General features: G+C 38.6%; 3 protein-coding genes and 1 long non-coding RNA gene across 4 annotated transcripts; 1 reads left to right on the forward strand and 3 right to left on the reverse strand.

The window, feature by feature from the left end:
* Positions 1–18: 18 nt before the first annotated feature.
* Positions 19–2,763, reverse strand: nusap1 (nucleolar and spindle associated protein 1). Its single transcript, XM_079573660.1, has 12 exons — positions 2,612–2,763; positions 2,457–2,525; positions 2,213–2,356; positions 1,869–1,974; positions 1,736–1,798; positions 1,537–1,649; positions 1,396–1,443; positions 1,119–1,303; positions 822–979; positions 622–738; positions 428–533; positions 19–245 (listed from the first exon to the last, which is right to left on the reverse strand). The coding sequence occupies exons 1-12, from the start codon at positions 2,684–2,686 to the stop codon at positions 158–160; spliced, it is 1,272 nt and encodes a 423-aa protein (XP_079429786.1). The 5' UTR covers positions 2,687–2,763; the 3' UTR covers positions 19–157.
* A 322-nt stretch (positions 2,764–3,085) lies between these two features.
* On the forward strand, positions 3,086–5,335 carry oip5 (opa interacting protein 5). The gene is made up of 5 exons (XM_079573666.1): positions 3,086–3,302; positions 3,540–3,606; positions 4,047–4,169; positions 4,343–4,424; positions 5,199–5,335. The coding sequence occupies exons 1-5, from the start codon at positions 3,134–3,136 to the stop codon at positions 5,280–5,282; spliced, it is 525 nt and encodes a 174-aa protein (XP_079429792.1). The 5' UTR covers positions 3,086–3,133; the 3' UTR covers positions 5,283–5,335.
* Positions 5,336–5,493: 158 nt separating this feature from the next.
* Positions 5,494–9,356, reverse strand: LOC306975874. The gene is made up of 2 exons (XR_013793728.1): positions 9,051–9,356; positions 5,494–8,497 (listed from the first exon to the last, which is right to left on the reverse strand). It is a non-coding gene; the product is annotated as an uncharacterized lncRNA (long non-coding RNA).
* Positions 9,357–9,664: 308 nt separating this feature from the next.
* Positions 9,665–16,636, reverse strand: chp1 (calcineurin-like EF-hand protein 1). The gene is made up of 7 exons (XM_079573665.1): positions 16,219–16,636; positions 16,023–16,095; positions 14,036–14,116; positions 13,463–13,590; positions 13,256–13,317; positions 10,991–11,113; positions 9,665–10,810 (listed from the first exon to the last, which is right to left on the reverse strand). Exons 1-7 carry the CDS (start codon positions 16,283–16,285, stop codon positions 10,757–10,759), a joined length of 588 nt encoding a protein of 195 aa, XP_079429791.1. The 5' UTR covers positions 16,286–16,636; the 3' UTR covers positions 9,665–10,756.
* Between the last annotated feature and the right edge of the window lie 1,234 nt (positions 16,637–17,870).

Consider the following 17,870-nt stretch of genomic DNA (forward strand, 5'->3'; position numbering starts at 1 on the left):
TTTACTTGATGTAACATCAAGGACATCTAAACATGTAAAATCACTATTTAGTGCTAAAAGCGAGGTTAAAACAACACATGTGATAAAAGCAGTACAATGCAAGTCTACTGAAACAAGATAAATATTTACAAGCCACTGTACAGTTGTCATTCATTTTTCACATCATGACGAGGCCTCGTCGAGCTCCGAGCAGATTATTTTTCTTCTGTTTTCGGTCTTCAGTATGTTTAACTCTTCTGTTCTCCCTATAAAACATAACATGTAAATAAATCAGGATATTCAGCTGTGTTGCCCTGACAAGGTCTGTCTGAATATCCAAAACACCACCATGCATCTTATTTAACAGTGCCCTTCTTCTATCACATTATTTGATTCTTTATACATAAATAATGTATAAAGAATCATGATGAGCACACATTTAACTTACCTCGTTTGAACTGGTTGCTGTTTGTAAATTTTCTGATGGGAGTTCATTGTCATCGACTTGTTGGCTGCTGGGTTTTCTTTTGTTTCTGCAAATGGCTTGAGTTTTCCTTAAAAATAAAAATTAAAAAAAAGAGCAAACTGTGAATATCTATTTTGAAATAGTTATTCCATTACTTTTGTAAAGTTTGTTTTCACCTGTGTGTGGTTTATAGCCAAGAGGACGAGCAAGACTCGCTTTCAGATCGAATGCGTTTTTCTTTTGTGTCCCAGGAGTGGTAATGGTGCTCGTGTTCCCCGTAAAAACAAATGGTCCTGATACAAAAACCATATAACCAATGACTAAGACCAAGTTTTGATTTGTCAGAAAAAAAGTATCTACATTAGCATGGCCATACCTGGTGTCTTTGTGGCAGAGAGAGTCACCGTTTTGACAGAGTTTGCCTTTGCATCTGTTTTTCTCTGAGGAGTGCTGGAGGCCACGCAGGGAGACATCCGAGCAGGAGTCTTGATCAGGGATTTCTTGTATTCGTTGTCTTTAGTGGCCTCTGAAAACCTACACAGACAAACATAAAAAAGCATACCAACTTACCAGACAAATTTCATACAAGAAATGTATAAATTGACCAGGTATTTATGTAGGAGAAATATCAAAGTTCTACAAAGATATTCACTGTGCAAGAACAGTAACATACCGAACATTGATTCTTCGTGTTGACAGGACAGTGGGTTTGAATGAAACCTCCTCTTTTCCCATCGATTTTTTAGGGCCAGTCTTATTTTTGGACGCTGAGAGTAACGTGTGCCTGCGCCTCTCTTCAACTTGAGCTTTACTCGCTGCAGCAGGATTAAAGACAGAAGTACGAGTTGGCTTCTGTTTCTGAAAAAGGTGGAAATTAAAGACTTTAGTATGCAGTTTACAGTAAGTTTGACCATTTCTTTCATTTAATCTGGGACCATTTAAGAACTCACCGCTTCTGACTTGCTTTTAATCTGCTGCTTGGTCTGATCCGAAAGCATCTAAAAGAAAAAGAAGATTCACATTTTTGTCTACTAAACTCTTGGCTATATGTCTCAATAAATGTAGCATATTTTCACAGAAGTTTATTATACCTTCAGCTCCTTCACTTCGGTTTTATAAGTCTCCATCTGTTTGTTTTTCCTCTGGACATAAGAATCAATGGACTCCATTTTGTTGAACTGTGCCTCATGGAGTTTTTTAAAGTCTGTATTAATAAAACAAAACAAAAAATTAGATCTACCTATAGAAAAGTACACTGTAGAATAAACAGCAGTGAGAGTGGAAACCTACTGGGAGTTACAGGCTTCAGAAGCGACTTCTTCTGGAGACGAGGGATTTTACCACCTTTGGAAACTGATAAAAAAAATAATTATAATTTGCAAGAGAAAGAGCTACTCCACATAGTTCTTTTTCTAAGCTTTACCTTTACGTTCATGTTCCTTTGAAACTGAAGTCTCACTGTTCTCTTCAGTCTTTGATGACAGTCGTCTCCTTTTTGCACTTCCAGATGCAGGTGGTGCAACTGTCTCCTTATAAAAGAAAATAAGCTTTGTTTAGACCCTTTACCTAGACATGAACAGTAAAATTGCCTTCGTAAAATCACTAACTTTCCTGACAAATATGTTTATGAATTAAGTCTAACTTATTCATGAGCTTATTTATCAGTGTATCCAGGCAAAATGTACACATGTGCTTCGTCACCTCTTTCTTATTTTAGTATTTATCAACCAACACATTTCTGGTGTCCTTTCCACCTCTTGCCAGTACCTCAGGACCAGTGGGAGCCACATCAGAACCAGACTCGGGTGCTGCAGCAGTAGAAATCTTTCTCTTGGACCCCGCAGGCTTTCCTCGCCGTGTGTTGACATAGGCAGCGGAGGGGGAAGATTTCACTGGAGCATCTTTCACAACCTGCAGCACAAACACGAGAACTGGTCAGGCGAACGATAAAGCAGGACCCGAGCTCACACGCGGAAACGTTAAGTTGAGATTGATCATATAATGTCCTTACATTCTGGCAATGATCTTGTTCCTTTTCTTGCTCGTAGTGCTGCTTGACCGCTTTTAGAAGTTTATCAGCCTAGATGCAGAGAGAAAAACATCTTAAGACGTTTGTTTAAACGGAAATGGTGTAGTTCGCGCTAGCTTATACTTGGCGTGCATTACCTTCATATTGGCTTTGAGACCAAGCTCTTTGGCAAGCTTTTGTAACTCCGCATATTTCATAGAGTCCAAATCCATGTTTTGATCTAGCGTGTATTTAAAATCCCGTAGATAAAGCAGTGTAGATAGCTGTTTTGTTGTCTCTCAGTCAGACTCACAGCGTAGGAGGTGCTAACTGTTAAGACCGCTCCGATGTTCAAAACATAGCGAGTTTCTGATTGGCTGAGCGGAAGCAACTGTCAGCCAATCAGAGTAGAGTAATATCGTAGCTTTTTTTTCCTTTTTAAAATATTATTTGTATTTTATTACGAGCTTATTTAAGTTCACACAATCATTTATTAGTAGTCTCCATATATTTTTGTCGTTGTTCATTTCCCTTTTGTTCAAAATGTTGTCGTCGTTGTTGTTGTTTTACATCTTCCCAACCAGCAGGTGACGCTGTAGTTCAAAGATGACAAAGTTAGCACTGTCTGCAGCCAAATTTAAAATCAGCTCAGGGCTAGCATTTCTCTAAAACCTTGAAATATGGAGTTTAATGACAGCTCGATGGATCTGCGCACGGATCAAGTAAAGGTACTTCAAGAAATAGACAGACGGTGGATGACTTTTCATTGTGAAAAGTGCAACACGATTTTCGGAGACGGACTGAGCGTCTGCGGAGAAATAAAGTCCATGGGCTGCATCCTGCTCCTGAGTGAGTGCACTACTTGCCTGCAGATAACTTGCTTTAAAGTGAACATCATCTTTCAGTTCTTCCACATACTAAACTAGGAAATTCAATAATATGTCTATGTGTAAAACAGATTATTCAGAACATACACTGTGTGGAGATGCGTAATATAAAATGTCTTCTGAAGGAGGGAAAAGGGGATGTTACTTGTTTGCAATGATCAAGTACATAAATTATATCAATGTTTCCATTTCTTTTCAGAAGTAACCAAAGATATCGTCATTGATGATAAAAAGGAGACAGAACAGAAAGGAGACTTGGCTCAGTGGTAAGTCCCACACAGGCTTTTGTATATGATATAGTAGTTACAGTGCAAACTAGGGCTGAGCAATATGAATCACGATATGACTCTATGACAATCTCCCATTTGGAAAGATTGCCTGTTATTCAGATCTTATATTAAATGTTTTCTGTTTTTAAAGCAGCCCAGTCACTCTATTATGCTCTTGTGAGTGACGGGCACGTTGAACCAATCACGATGAAGTATGGGCTTTCTGAAATAGCAAATAGCTTTAGTAAACTCAAAAAGCTATGAATTTTACCTGAGCTGAATTGATTAGATTTTTTTCAGCATATTGCCCTTACAGTGTGCACTGACTTGATATAACCTTTCAGAAATTGAGCATGAAAATGTGAATGTGCTTCAATCTGCTTTGAGTCTTCACACAGCAGAATCTCCCCTACTCTTTCTTTCTGTTTTCTGCCCAGTATCTACAGTTTTCTGTCGTGCCGTTGTTGTCGCTCTTTTGTCGGGAGAATTATTCACTCAGCTCCGAGTCGACTCGCCAACTGCCGCTCCATTTTTCTGCTCCACAAACCCAGTCTCTGCTGGTGAGATGTTCATTGTCGGTCATCTATATCTGTTTAACAATATTGTATAATAATGTTTAAACATTTTAATACTGTCAGTAGCCTAATATATTGTTTTAAGATTTTTATGTTAATAATACATTGAGTTAGCATTTTTGATAATGTTTGTGATGGTATTGTTTGTCTTTCTGTAGTTACCTCCTCAACAGCAGCTCAATGGTGAAAGCGACCTCAATATCCTTTGAACTAAAGCCCGTCGGAGAAAGCATGAAAGAGGTGAGGCTTATTTAATATGTTGTGGAATATTCCAGGTTATTTGTGAATATGTCATAAGGGCAACAAAACTGTTGTCAAATTCATCATAACATCAGCATAAATCTGCAATACGAGACACGCTTCTAATGATCAGTCAGCAGCACTGTGCAGAGTCATCAATATAAAGCATTTTTACAGCAAAGTAGACCTAATGTGTTGAACGCGTTTGGCTAGTTGTATAAAAAAAAAACAGCAACATACAATAATATTACCACGGAGATGAGCTGGCGATGTTCCGCTTACAGCAAGGTTACGAGTCAGGTCAGAGGAGAAACAAGCCATTTAAACCTCTGTAATAATAAGAGTTTGTATTTTATGTTGTTTATTTTGTGAAATGGTATGGCTTTAAACTGAAAAATGTCACAAAAACAATAAAAGATCCGCACAACTTAGTCGCTCCCAAGCTTATTTAATGCTCACCAAGTTTTGTGACGTTTCGGGCCTTAGCCCTTCTTCAGACTATGACAGACATTTTTCATTTCTCGATCCTGCACACTTGTTTAGAACTGTGGATGTGCGTGCCTTTACCCACAACCCATGGCTTTAAACTGAAAAATACTTTTCTCCGATTTGAAAAAATAAATTCATAAATGCTGGTCTATGACTGGACAAGTGGGCTGGATTGTGAAGTTTCTGCTCCCACAAATGTTTACAATTTGTTCTACGTAATGTTGAATATGAGTTATGAACCAAATATAAAGCACTTATAAACATGCTTTTTTTTTCTTCTTTCAGATGGTGCAGAAGTTTGAAGGGATGTACAAACGAATTATCCACCTGAAGAAAGAAGTTTCAGACTGCTGTACAAACAAAGTTTAGGCCATGACTTACATTATATAAGGCTTACAACCATGTGTTCCTGTTCCTTTGACACACAAAAGTGAAATCTGGTTAAATCTGTAAATCCAAAATATAGAGACTGTCTGTTTTGTTTTCAACATGATCTGATGTTTTTCTGTTAATGTTGTTGTTGAATAAATGATTTTCATACAGATCTTGATTATTTAAATTAAGAAGCCATGACACATCCTCCAATTGGCACCATGCTGCATTTTATTGCTGTTTTTTCCTTAGTTAACACAAATCCAGACGAAGAGGCTCACAGATAAGAAGCATGCCCACGTCCTCCCTCCGGAGTGCATAGTTTCTACACAGTCCACCGGCAACAGTGGAAACGTGATCAACAAAGTTAGAAATAATCACTTTGTAACATTTACCATTATTTACCGTTGGGAACAAAGTTTGGTAGAACAAAGGGGATTGTTGCAAATACAAAGAAATCTGCCCCATTTATAGTCCAAAAATAATACACTGGCCCAATAGTCAAAATATTTCAGCTAAATTTAAGATGCCAAAACCAAGTAAGGCTAAAAGAACCCTATTTACATTTGCAGGCTATTTTGCTTGTCAAAGTAAATTGCTAAAGTTTGTAAAGTTAAGAAATGGGAAATACTGTATATATATATATTTACCAAAACAATGAGCTGTTCCATTTGTGCTTACATTTGGATTTAGTACTGACTTAAAGCGACGACACATGCTCCATGCTGTGCCAAACTTTGTCCCCAAATCGTCAATTTTCACAACAAACATCTGATAAAGACACCCTAAGGTTACACCCATTCACATTACAAAGTTGGATTATTGCATGCAATACAAATCATTCATTATTCACCTAAGTCATGCATATTTTTTTTTAAACCCATACGTCAATATTGTTGTCTATGTACGTATTTGATTATAAAGTTCCACTTTACAGTGTTCGAAGAGAAAACAGTATTTTAAGACATAATGATGGAGATGGTCAAAAATGAGGCAAGTTAGTACAAAGTGCTTTTTCAACAAGTGTCAAGTTTGACTGGATGTCCGTTTTACAGCTACAGATAAGTCAATATTTTTGAGAGAAGAAAACATACTGTCAATGCATGGGTTTTTGTACAATATAGCATATATTTTGTACGGTTTGCAAAATATTTTGGTGCAAGATTGGGAAAATAGTCTTTGAAAAATATAAACATTTTGGTAAGTGTTACTGCTATGCTACAGTTGTTCCTGTGTAGTTTAGAACTTCTACCCCTAAAGCAAAAAAAACCAAAACAAATATTCATGGAGGGCTATCTTTTCAATATAGTGCTACTCTTAACCAGCACCCTGGTACTAAATCATGCATTTTTATGTTATTGCTTCTAAATATCTAACCCAATACAATTATAGGGATAAAATATAATGAATTTATGTTATGCATAATATTAAATCAGGCTACATCAAGTGTACTTATGCGCTAAAGCTTTCTGAGAGGGAGGTCTACAGAAAAAAATTATTTGGATACTTAAAATCATCAACTACGACTTGTCCGCTGTTGTATTTCTATACAGCACACATGCAAGACTTATAGTTGCATTTCATTAAAATTACTACTGTTGCTTTGGAAACAACATGGATACTGGGCCAATGCTGCATTCATGGCATCCTCCGAAAAATCCCAGTCTCTCAACCACTGTATTCAACGTCACAAAATAGCAACATGCATCGACAACAACATGGTGAGGAGCCTTTTTTTTTGGTGTCTTTTTGAAACTCTTCCCAACTACATTGTATCAAATAACAGGAGACAAAAAAAACAACTTAAATTTTGATCCAAGGACCCCATAAACACAGCATTGGACAGCAGTTTCTGTCAAACCTTTAACGCGGTAAGTTTAAAATGCCCTACACCTGCTGGATTATACTCTGCACATCTCAGCTCCGCATTTAAAATGTGGGTTTCACTATTTATTCGTCATAAAGCAAGCATTACTACTGGTCATGCATGGCTACAATAATGTTGGCTAAGCTAAATGCTAATGCACATGAGTCTATACATATCTTAATGGAAGACATTGGTGATTTTGTTGCTTTTCAAACAACTTGTCACTTGTTTTTTGTTTAGGTGTTTTCTTTTTTTACAATATACAGTTTGGTCAACAACATGACAGTTTTTAGATAAAATATTGCACAAATCCCGGTTTTAAGATGATCATGATCACAGAACAGAAAACTAAAGACATAACTACAGATATATTTTGGACAAGTAGAACAAAGGTAGAACAAACAAAAATCTATAATATCTAAAATTAAAAAGAGGGTTCTAGCGTTCTCCTAAATGCAACTTAAATGGTCAGTAAAACGTAATTGCTTCGACTCTTTGATTAGTAAGAAACAAACAGGGAAATGACTTGGGATTGTTTCAGAAGAAAACGACATTAACAACTGAATTATTTTGTCTTTGAAAAACCCTACAGAGTTGCCAATTCTAAAGCAAATCAAGGGGGGAGGAAAGCATTGATTGGGCAATCTCCACAAACACGGATGCATAGATGATGACTGGTTTGAACATAATTAAAACTGGATACTGTGGGCGACTTTTTTTGTTTTGTTTACCATTACAACCTTATGAACTCTTACCGTTAGCCATAAACCAAAGTGAAATTACTCTAATATAAAACTGCTACTGATTTGACTTGTTTTTGGTAATGAGGTAGTGCAAAACAAAACTATATGAGGCTATTTGAATCACAGGCCTTGATCTTTGCTACAGTAGATGTGTCTTCGTAGAAAAAATAGGAAAAGGTTAGCAATTTGTTACGCTGTTCTTTGTGTATCCCTAACATATTTCATGCTCTCAAAATGGATAACTGACTGTGCTCAAAAGATGGCGAAATAATTGTTTGAAATAACAAGGAAGATGGTGATTTATACATGGCGGAAACCAAGGATTATGGCCTAATGATCTAAATCTTAAATATCCTGGTTATTATTTTTCACTGACTCATTTGCAGAAGTGGGCCAGGGCCGGAGGGATAGCTGTGGGAGAGAGGAGAGAACAGCTGGAGGAAGGGCAGCGGAGTCCCAAAGCCCAAATGAGGTCATCTTCATAATGGACGCTCATTCTCCAGCAGGTACGAGCGGATGGTTGGACTGAGGAGAAAGTGGCTTCAGTTTGGGCTTGTAGTTCAGCGATTGCATCCATGATCATTGATGCCTTCTGGGTTCAACTGCAGTTAAAAGAAACGAGAATGAATAAAAATAAAACACAGTGCCACTAGCTGCTGGGACACTACTACTGGCAATTCATCTAATATACTGGAGTTCAGCCATTCCCAAAGTCAACAGCACTGCAGCTCCCCACTCTTTTCTTATTTTTCATAAAAAAAAATCACAACAAAGACTGTAGTTAAGATCTGCTGATAATAGTACATTTTAGTAGAATTTCCTTTTCTATTATTAGTTGTATTTTACATTTTGAAATTCCAAATGTGTTTATTAGTCAGCCTTTTCATCCTTAACACTACATGTCTGCCATACCATATATTGTATTTATATTCATCCATAGTAAACAGTAATATGCTGGTTGCTGTTTCATGTTGTGTTTTATCAGGAGGCGACAGGACGTGTTTTTACAGGAGCCCCCCATGTGTGGCCAATTGTGGACCCCTGTACAGTAACTGTAACTACGCCACTGTATCATTGTAAGCAAAGCAAACCGAAAGAAACTGAAGCCAAATAAGTAAATTAATCATAAACACTGTTTGATTGACAAGCACTGACCTTAGCTCCAGAAGTGGCTGTATTTTAAGCTGCTTCTCCACACAATGGTAAACAAAAGCCAAAGGGTTTCCTCGTCTGCGGTGATACAGTTTCCCCGAAACAATCCAGACGGATGCTTTGTCCTTCCACATAATGAAGCCGAGCAATGTCCCGGTGATGTTTTATCTTAACACATTCCTCCGGGGCAGCTCCTCTCCCCCAGAAAGGACGGAGGAAAGGTCCCCTCGTCCCCCTCTTCACCAGCCTGCGTCCGACGCCATGTTTGTTCTCCCACCTTGAGCCACGGACACTGCGAGACGCGCTCATTGGATGTGAGGCCTGTCAATCAAAGACAAAGCTCCACCCCCTGAATGGAAAGAGTCGTAGTCGAACTGTCAACTGCAGCAATCCTACATTTTATTTATGAGCTAAATAAATGACTTTCTGCGAATAATCTACAGCTACATTGTTCACTCTTTCTTTAGGATGGTACATCTGTAGCCACAAGTGATGGGGTTCACTCAGACTGTACTGTTCTTTTAACTCGTCTCAGAATTAAGAATGAGCACTTTCTAGACCAAAATGTAATATGGCACATTTTATTCAAATTAAATCCAAGAATCACTGACGACGGCTTTGCCAACATCAACATTACATTTCTGATTGAGGAGGATAATGATTAATACACTGGTTGTGTTTGCAGTAGTTTCTGGATGGTTCAACTTCATTGTATAATTATTTAACAAGGTCACAATCAAGATTGCAGAATAAGACAGTGCTCATAAAGACTAACCAGCCTACAAATAATATATTAGTAGAAATAATCAAATCCCTTGGTGTTAGACTCATCAGACAGGAAGGGAAAATGTGTTCACACTAAACAAATGGCATAGTTATGTTGGCTTCATAGCATTACACGTCAACAAATTTCAAGTTTTCCAAATGAACGTTTAAAAGCAACATTTGGGCGACATGACTCTGCTAATATCACGTTGAAGGATGAATACTTAGATTTATTCTTTTTTGGACCCTTGCACAGAAAACGATACTTTCACATTGTGTAAATAGTTGTTCTCGAATATTATAGTCCAGCTATGGCTGAACTCTCTCAGACTACAGCTACGTACTGGTTTAGTCTCCAGTAAGTCTTGGTTTAGCCATTTTTTTTTTAGTAATTGAAGATGTACTTTCAAATACAAACACTTTGAAACTGCTCTAGATTAGCAACTATTGGCAGCAGATAACATGATCCTAACAACAAACTTAACTTTAGCCTCTTGTCTAGTGCCAATATTTCATCCAACATATGAGAATCTAAACCATGGCACTTAAGTGGGTAAAAAACAAAACAGAAGACATTGATGGTGCCCTTCCACTTTCCTGCACAAAGCAAAGACATGAGCGTGAATGATGATATCAAATACAAAACTATAGTGAATATCCAAGCAATAACCACGCTTTTTATGGCAAGACGTCTGAGCGACAATAATCACTTTTGCATATTTTAACTGACTACTGAAGCAAAGTTGATCGTACCATGGTCAAAAATAGTCATCTAATAAATAATGGGGAGACTGTACACTTTGCATAAAACTACCCAAGGCACGCAACTTCCCTTTTCGCTCCATGGACTGACTACCATAAACTGGATCTGGAGCGTGTCGAGGGCCACAGCAGCTGGAGGAAAAGTTGAAATGGTTTGTGTCCATAAACTTTCAAAATTCAACTTAGTGGAGAAACCGGATGCTCATTTTCTGTTCCACGTCCACTTTCTCCAGCACCTACGAGAGAAGAGAGTGGGAATAAGTTAAATATTACACTGCTTTGCTGGTTGATGGGATGATTGACGAGTCTTGACCCACTGTGTGTATGTTATGCATAGACTAAATATCCTTTTCACACTATCCTGTCCAGAACAGACAGACTATACTACTACTACTACTGTTGTTTATTCTATGTACCTTCATGAACTCGTTGAAGGAGATGGAGTTGTCTCCGTTAGTGTCTGCCTCCTGGATGGTTCTGTCTGCGATGCTGCCGAGCTGTTCATCTGAAATATTTACTCCGACCATCATCCGCAAAACCTGGACACATACAAACAACATTAATGTAGCAAATAAAGCATAAGCTCTCAAACGTTCAACACAGCAGACTGAATGCACAGGTTTGGAAGCTCATAAAATGAAACCTACTAATTCATGCCCTAAGAACGTTGTGTGCTTCATTTGCTATCCTGAAGCCACAAGTGACACAACGATGATGCAGGAGTGAAAATGACCCGTGTTATCCGATAATTGCTGTGGCTTGCTGCTTTAAAGCCCGGTTCTATCGATAGTAAACACAGGTATCGGCAGCAACAAGCTCAAAATGTGGCAGTGATCTAATTTCTGTTAAGCTGTTGGGGGACGGAGCAAATAGATTACATCAGTATACACATTTTGAGCTAATCCCAGCCAGAACTAACTCAGAGTAAAACAGTGTTATGTCTAGACTAGGATTTGAGCAGAAACAATGTCCATGTACTACAACAATAAGCACATGGTACAGCTAAGAACAGGGTTAGAGGTAACAAGTCAATAGCTGGAATTTACCAAAAAGCTAAGTGAAAAACATGATGATTTCAGATTGTGCTTCTGGTCCCAGACTCACATAGTACGTGCGGCAGGTGAGGCGACATATAAATATTTAGCACAAAACACGAGCTTAGCCTGAGTCCTTTATCACAGGCTTAACGGAATTACAGGTCACACAATGTCACCAAAACAGAGTCTGACCGAATAAACCCAGAGTTTGAGTCAGATATTGTATCATTATCAGGGAAAGGCCAAAGTCCCATCATCATCTTCACGAGTGTTTTGAAATTCATGTTACATAATTGAGTCTTAAGTAACATAGGCCACGAGAGAGCGAGTTTAGGTGATAATAGTGAACTGGGTCCTATTTGGTTTAATTCGAAAAGATTTTATCAGCAAGGCAGTGTCAGTACTAAGTAACTCTTCCCCCTAGAGGCCATGAGCGCAACTTCAAGTGTAGTAGCAAGTTACGATCTTTTAACTTATTAATTGTCTTGGAGAGTAAATACGAGGCTGACAGGAAAGGCGAAGGGAGAGAGGGTTACTGTGCATCCAATTATACAATGAAAACATTTTTTTTCACTCAAACTTGGCTGTAAATAAAGTGACGTTAGCCCGCAGTTAGCTTTGCCCTTTAGCATGTTAGCTTCTTCTTCGTGATTCCATTAGTGTGTATTGCTTTCTCCGCACCGGTGGCAGTCAAGTTGCAAACATGGTTTTCTGGCCAGAGACACCAGGGGGAGATGACAGACCCTCCAATCATCCCATAAACACTTGTATTACCCCCAATGGGACGACGAAATTTATTAAGGTTAACAAGTTACTTTGTACTGCTTTAAAGCCACACCGCATAACATTTTACATAAAATTGAAATACAGGCATTTATTTTATGACAGATATTTTCATTTTTGAAAAATACCTCATAAATGTACAAATAAACATGTGCTTTTGCTCAGCTCTTCAAAGACATGTCCGTCTCCAGCTCGTCTCCATGGAGATGTCAACTAAAGTCAGTAGAGTTTGAGATTTAGAAAGGTGGTCATTAGGAGCATGTTTTGTACTGATGACAGTATAATCCAAAATGTTTCGCAGTGTGCCTTTAAAGGAACAGGCCACCGTTTTAACATACTGAGACATGTTCTTACCTGAATTAGACAAGTTGATACATAGTTGTCTGGTCTTTGTGCGTGCGCTCAGTCAAACACAATGACTAAAGATGTTGTTAGCATTTGGCCTCTCCCAATGTATTCCTATAGCTCCAAACGGGGGTGAAGTTGGAAGCTACCACTCTCTTCCACGGACACACACAAAGACCAGACAGGTACGTATCAACTCGTCTAAGCTCAGAACATATCTCAGTATGTAAAAACGGTGGCCTATTCCTTTAAGTATAATGTGAGCGTGATTGGTGGTGGTGAGAGAGGCCATTGTCGCAGATTGGCAGCCATGTTTCCATCAATCATCCCAGAGGTAGCAGTGGCTATCACAAATGAATGTGATGCAGAGTGTTTTGGGTATATTGAAAGGTGACCAACTTTGCTATTTCTATAAGTAGTGGGTTGGGGGTAATGGGGATGACCAAAGGTAAGCTTTTAGTTCTAGAAGAATGACCTGAAATTTGAGTGAGCAACATCTGACTAACCCACTCTCACCTGTAGCAGCTCCTCCCGTGAAATCTTGTCATCTCTGTCAAGGTCATAAAGTCGGAACGCAACTGGAAAGAATACAAATAAAAATAAAACTAAGACTAAACACCACAATAATGTATGACAGGAGTAAATGAACATTAAACCGCTGCTGTGTAAAATGTCTCAGATATTGTTCAAGTGGATGCATCCCATTTGGGAAGCAACACTTACAGAGGAGTTTGTTGGTCCTGCTGTTTAGAGGCTCAGACACAGCAGCATTTTTGTTTTTCTCATTGTCTTCAATTGGTCTGAAATGGGCGAGTGTCCGCATGAAGCCTCTGAAATTCACCTGGTCCTCTCTGTAAGAAAAAGGCACACATTTAGTGGATTTTTGTCAAGATAAAAGGAATAGGAAGGAATAAGAGGGTGGCGGTAACATAACACCACGCAAATGCCCCCATCTCTTTGAAAACTCAGACGAAAACAAGCGAAACAAGAATCCAAGTGAAACTAAATCACAGGAGCCAGTAAATTTCAACACTCAATACTCAACACACAAGAAACATTTACAGCATTTTAATGTTAGACTACAAGCAAAATGCTGCACATAAATTACAGATTGGTCAGTGGTCCCTTAAGTGAGGTCTGGGACTCTGTGATACTGAGGCTGTGAATCACTGCATTACTCATCTTTTACACTTTACTTCTTCAATAACACATGGGTCGATCCACAAATCTCCAAACTACCAATTATTTTATGATCACACATAACTACAGCATGTTATCAAAACAGGCAGAACTCACCCCTCAGGGAAGAAAGCGTTAATGATTCTGTCGCCCAAAGGATTAATGGCTAACTCAGGAATCCTCTGGAAATCTTCTCGACTGGAAAACACAATTACAAAGGGTGAAACTAAAGCTAATTTCGGGCTTTTAAACAAGTTTCAACGCATACCAGTTATGCTAAGACATTTTTTAAGCAAAAGTGTAATTACCCTATGTATCCCTGACAGTCTGAAGTTAGATCTGAATCATTTCTCTCGAAACTTAAAGAGATACATCCCGATATCCAGCTGTGTCAGCATCAGTACACGTAAATGTAATATTGTAGCAAGCGTTTTTACTATGTTGTATAGATTTTAGTCTGTGGCGGTTTCTTGAAAATAAACCACCTGATTAATTTTAAATGATTACTACTGTAATACTGACAGTTGTTTTTAATGTAATGTTTTAATACTCTGTGAACCTGCCCGGAGACTGCAGATGGAAATTAGCATGAGCTAAATCTGGTACAAAGCATCTTTTTGTAAGATTAATGTACTTTGTGCATCGTCCCTGTCAAATAAACTAGTAAACTAAACTTAAAGGGACACTGCGTAACATTTTGGACTATACTGTTGCCATTAGTGCAAAAAAACATGCTCATATTAACCAGCTCGACACAGAAAAATACTATTAATGCAGGAAATAATCAAAGAATGGATTTGGATGAGGACCCAACCTATTTTAATCTCAAATTTAGTCACATCTCCATGGAGACGAGCTGGAGACGTACCCACTCCTGGTAAAGATACAGTCATGTCTTAGGAGAGCTGAGCCGCTCACAGCAACAACAAAAAAATGTTTGTACATTTATGAGGTATTTTTCCAATGATGAAATGATCTATCATAAAATAAATACCAGTATTTCAATTTTATTTATAAGTAAAATTCTATGTGGTGTGTCAGCAATGACCTAAAACTCTAATAATTTTAGTAATTTCATACAATTCAAAAACACAAAGTTAAACTCTCCTTGACCTGTGATTCTGCCGTTAGCCTTTATGAATCACTAGAGGGTGGGGTTAAACAATACTGGGAAATGTTGACCATTTGTCATATTTTGTAAAACAAAAATGGCTTTGCAGTTGTTTTTCTAGAGTTAAAAATTATTTAGCAAAAGTTCCATCTGAATTTATCCAACTGGAGCTTGTATTCACAGAGATGCAATGTAATGTTTTGGCAACTGCTGATAAAGTCACCTTGGTTCGAAACGAAGCAGAAACTTTATGGTATGTCAGGGCAGGAACCAGACAAACTGCCATTGTGTTAAGTGTAAACATTACAGTTCCTCTAAAATAACTATGTAACTAAAGAGAGTTTTGGTTTGGCTGACCCTTTAAAAGACACAATCACAAAGATTTTTAATGATTACTTAATTGTTCACCCATTACTTATTTGAGGAGAGCCATAAACCGCTAATAGCAAACTACAAAACGGGAACCAAAATGCCAAATGTCTTAAATATCTTTCACTGTTTACATTTGTGAACAAGTTTTCCTATGTGTTCTCAAAAGCCATCATAATAGTAAAACAACAAATGCATATTTCAATGAGACCAGTCAGAAATCCGACACAGACGAAGAAACAAAATAAAAGGTAAAACAAAGACTTGAATATTTTGAAAGCATTCTCCCTCTGGACTCTTTGTTGTAAGTCACAAGTGGTTTGTTATAGGGGTCTGGTTATTCTGTAAGAACTGTTGTAATCACACTCACAGTGATTTGACATTTTGATATCTGGGAGTGGCTTTGATCGTGGGCAATAGGAAAGAGCTTAAAATGTGAATTCAACAATACCATACTATAATAACACTTAAAATGTATATATCCTACCCTCATATTGAAATAACATTTACAAAAAAAGAAATAGAAAAAAAAAAGGTGCAGTGTCGAGGTTTAGGAAGATTGATCACCACACTAAACTAGTTTCGCAGTAGACGCTCGAGTTTGTTGACAGATCACTTACTTACCTCAAAGTCCCATTTTCACCTTTGTCCAAGCTGGTGAAGCGGCTGTACAGGCGAGTGATCTGACTGTGTGAGACTGTACAAAGCACGGGCAAGATGTTACTGACGAGAATAAAGGTACAATGATCATTACTGGCAGCTCGGCGCAAAAACATCACCGGTACCACCCCAAACTATGAAGAAACTTTTCAACACTTACATCCAGTTTCCTTCTTGATCTCTTCTATCTCTTCTTCTCTCAGCAATGTCGAAGCACGGGACCCCATAGTGAAATGTTTAGGATGTTTACAATCTTTCCAGGCTATTTAAACCACCTCCTTTTCCTTACAATCAGCTGTTGGCACAAATTGTTCTTCTCGCAGCGGCTTTAGCAAGGAGGCTAACAGCTAAAGGCTAACAAGGTGCTAAAAGCTGGCAGGCAAACGAGATCGGTGGATGTTTGCTGTTATTTCGAAGAGTTGTATGAGATGTTACAAAGGGCGCAAGTTTCGCCCCCAAATCTCATGCTCCCGAAAGGTTTTAGACAAGAGTATCTTCTTGATTTATGAAGGAGGTGCTGACAGACTAGAGGGCAGGTCCAATACACGTAAAACTACAGTCTCTTCCTCTGCGTTGACCAGCGGCAAACTGACGAGTTTTGGACAAAGGCTGCCCCCTACTGTCTAAGAGCTGCTAGTACATGTACTACTGTGTGTAAGGTCAAGCACTCTTCTGACATTGTGAATTGCTACCCCCTGCTGGGTTATAAATACTATATCCGACCTTTAAAATAGTCCCTGGATGAACGTTAAAAAAAAAGAAAGTTGATAGGCTTTTTGTGCATATTGTGCAATTGTTTGGAAGGTTTTCACCGCTGACCAGAAAACCTACAAAACAATTGATCCCAGAGCGTCCTAGAGATCACCGTGATCAAAAGTAAAGGGGCCATGCTGACCACTTATACAGTCACTGGGTCACTTCAAGGTCAAATAACTGCAAATATCAACTTTTTTTTCCGCATTAAAAGTTGCATAATGCACCTTTAATAACCAAAGGTTGTTGACCTCAAGGCATCATTTGTTATCTAAATAAATAAAATACTGACCTGACTTGTAAGTAAGTGCTTTATTTGACAACCGTACAACTAAATTGTGTTCAGGTGATAGTCCTGAGCCGCGCCGTCACTGTGTGCCAACCTGCCCAGCATGTTTTTGGAGTTAGAGGAAGCAGTAGCGCCTGGAGGAAACCTGGCAGGCTGCCTTCAGTCCCCTCTGATCCTCTGAAACGGTGCAGCGCCTCCTTGGGTTTGTCCCTGTTTCAGAGCGTGGTGTCCTGCACTGGTCAGCCCCACCTCCTCCTTCCTCTTCCTCCTGTGCAGCTCCCTCCGCTCCACAACAGTCTTTCACCATCTTCTGGGAAGAGCTTAGAAAATAATCGGTTTTATTCTCCAGTGAACGTCCATTAGCCAGAACAATAGTGGGGACAGAAGGCATGTGTGGCTTCGCTGTGAGTCTTGCCCAGATACCTCCTTGTTTGTCCCTCACTTGTTTCCTGTAGCGCCTCCACTGTGCTGCAGGTGTGGGGGGCTCTTGGTGCCTCTTCAGTGTTTCAGAAGGCGCAATAAAGCATTTATCTATTTATCTATAAGTAAATAAGTCTAAGTTTGCTCCATTCCTCTAACAGCACGGAGACTGCCACTTTAATGGATTCATATGAGCAGAATTTATAATTGGACAGGACAGGAAAGTAGAAAAGCATTGTAATAGTAATAGTAGTATGGTAGCCACAATATTTAGCACTTACTTAGTGTAGTTTATAAGACAAAAAAGGTAAAGAAGAAGCATTGGGTTGTAAAATTTTATTCAGGATTCC

This window comes from Gobius niger (genome assembly GCF_951799975.1).
Source record: "Gobius niger genome assembly, chromosome: 16".
In the NCBI taxonomy this organism is placed as follows: domain Eukaryota; kingdom Metazoa; phylum Chordata; class Actinopteri; order Gobiiformes; family Gobiidae; genus Gobius; species Gobius niger.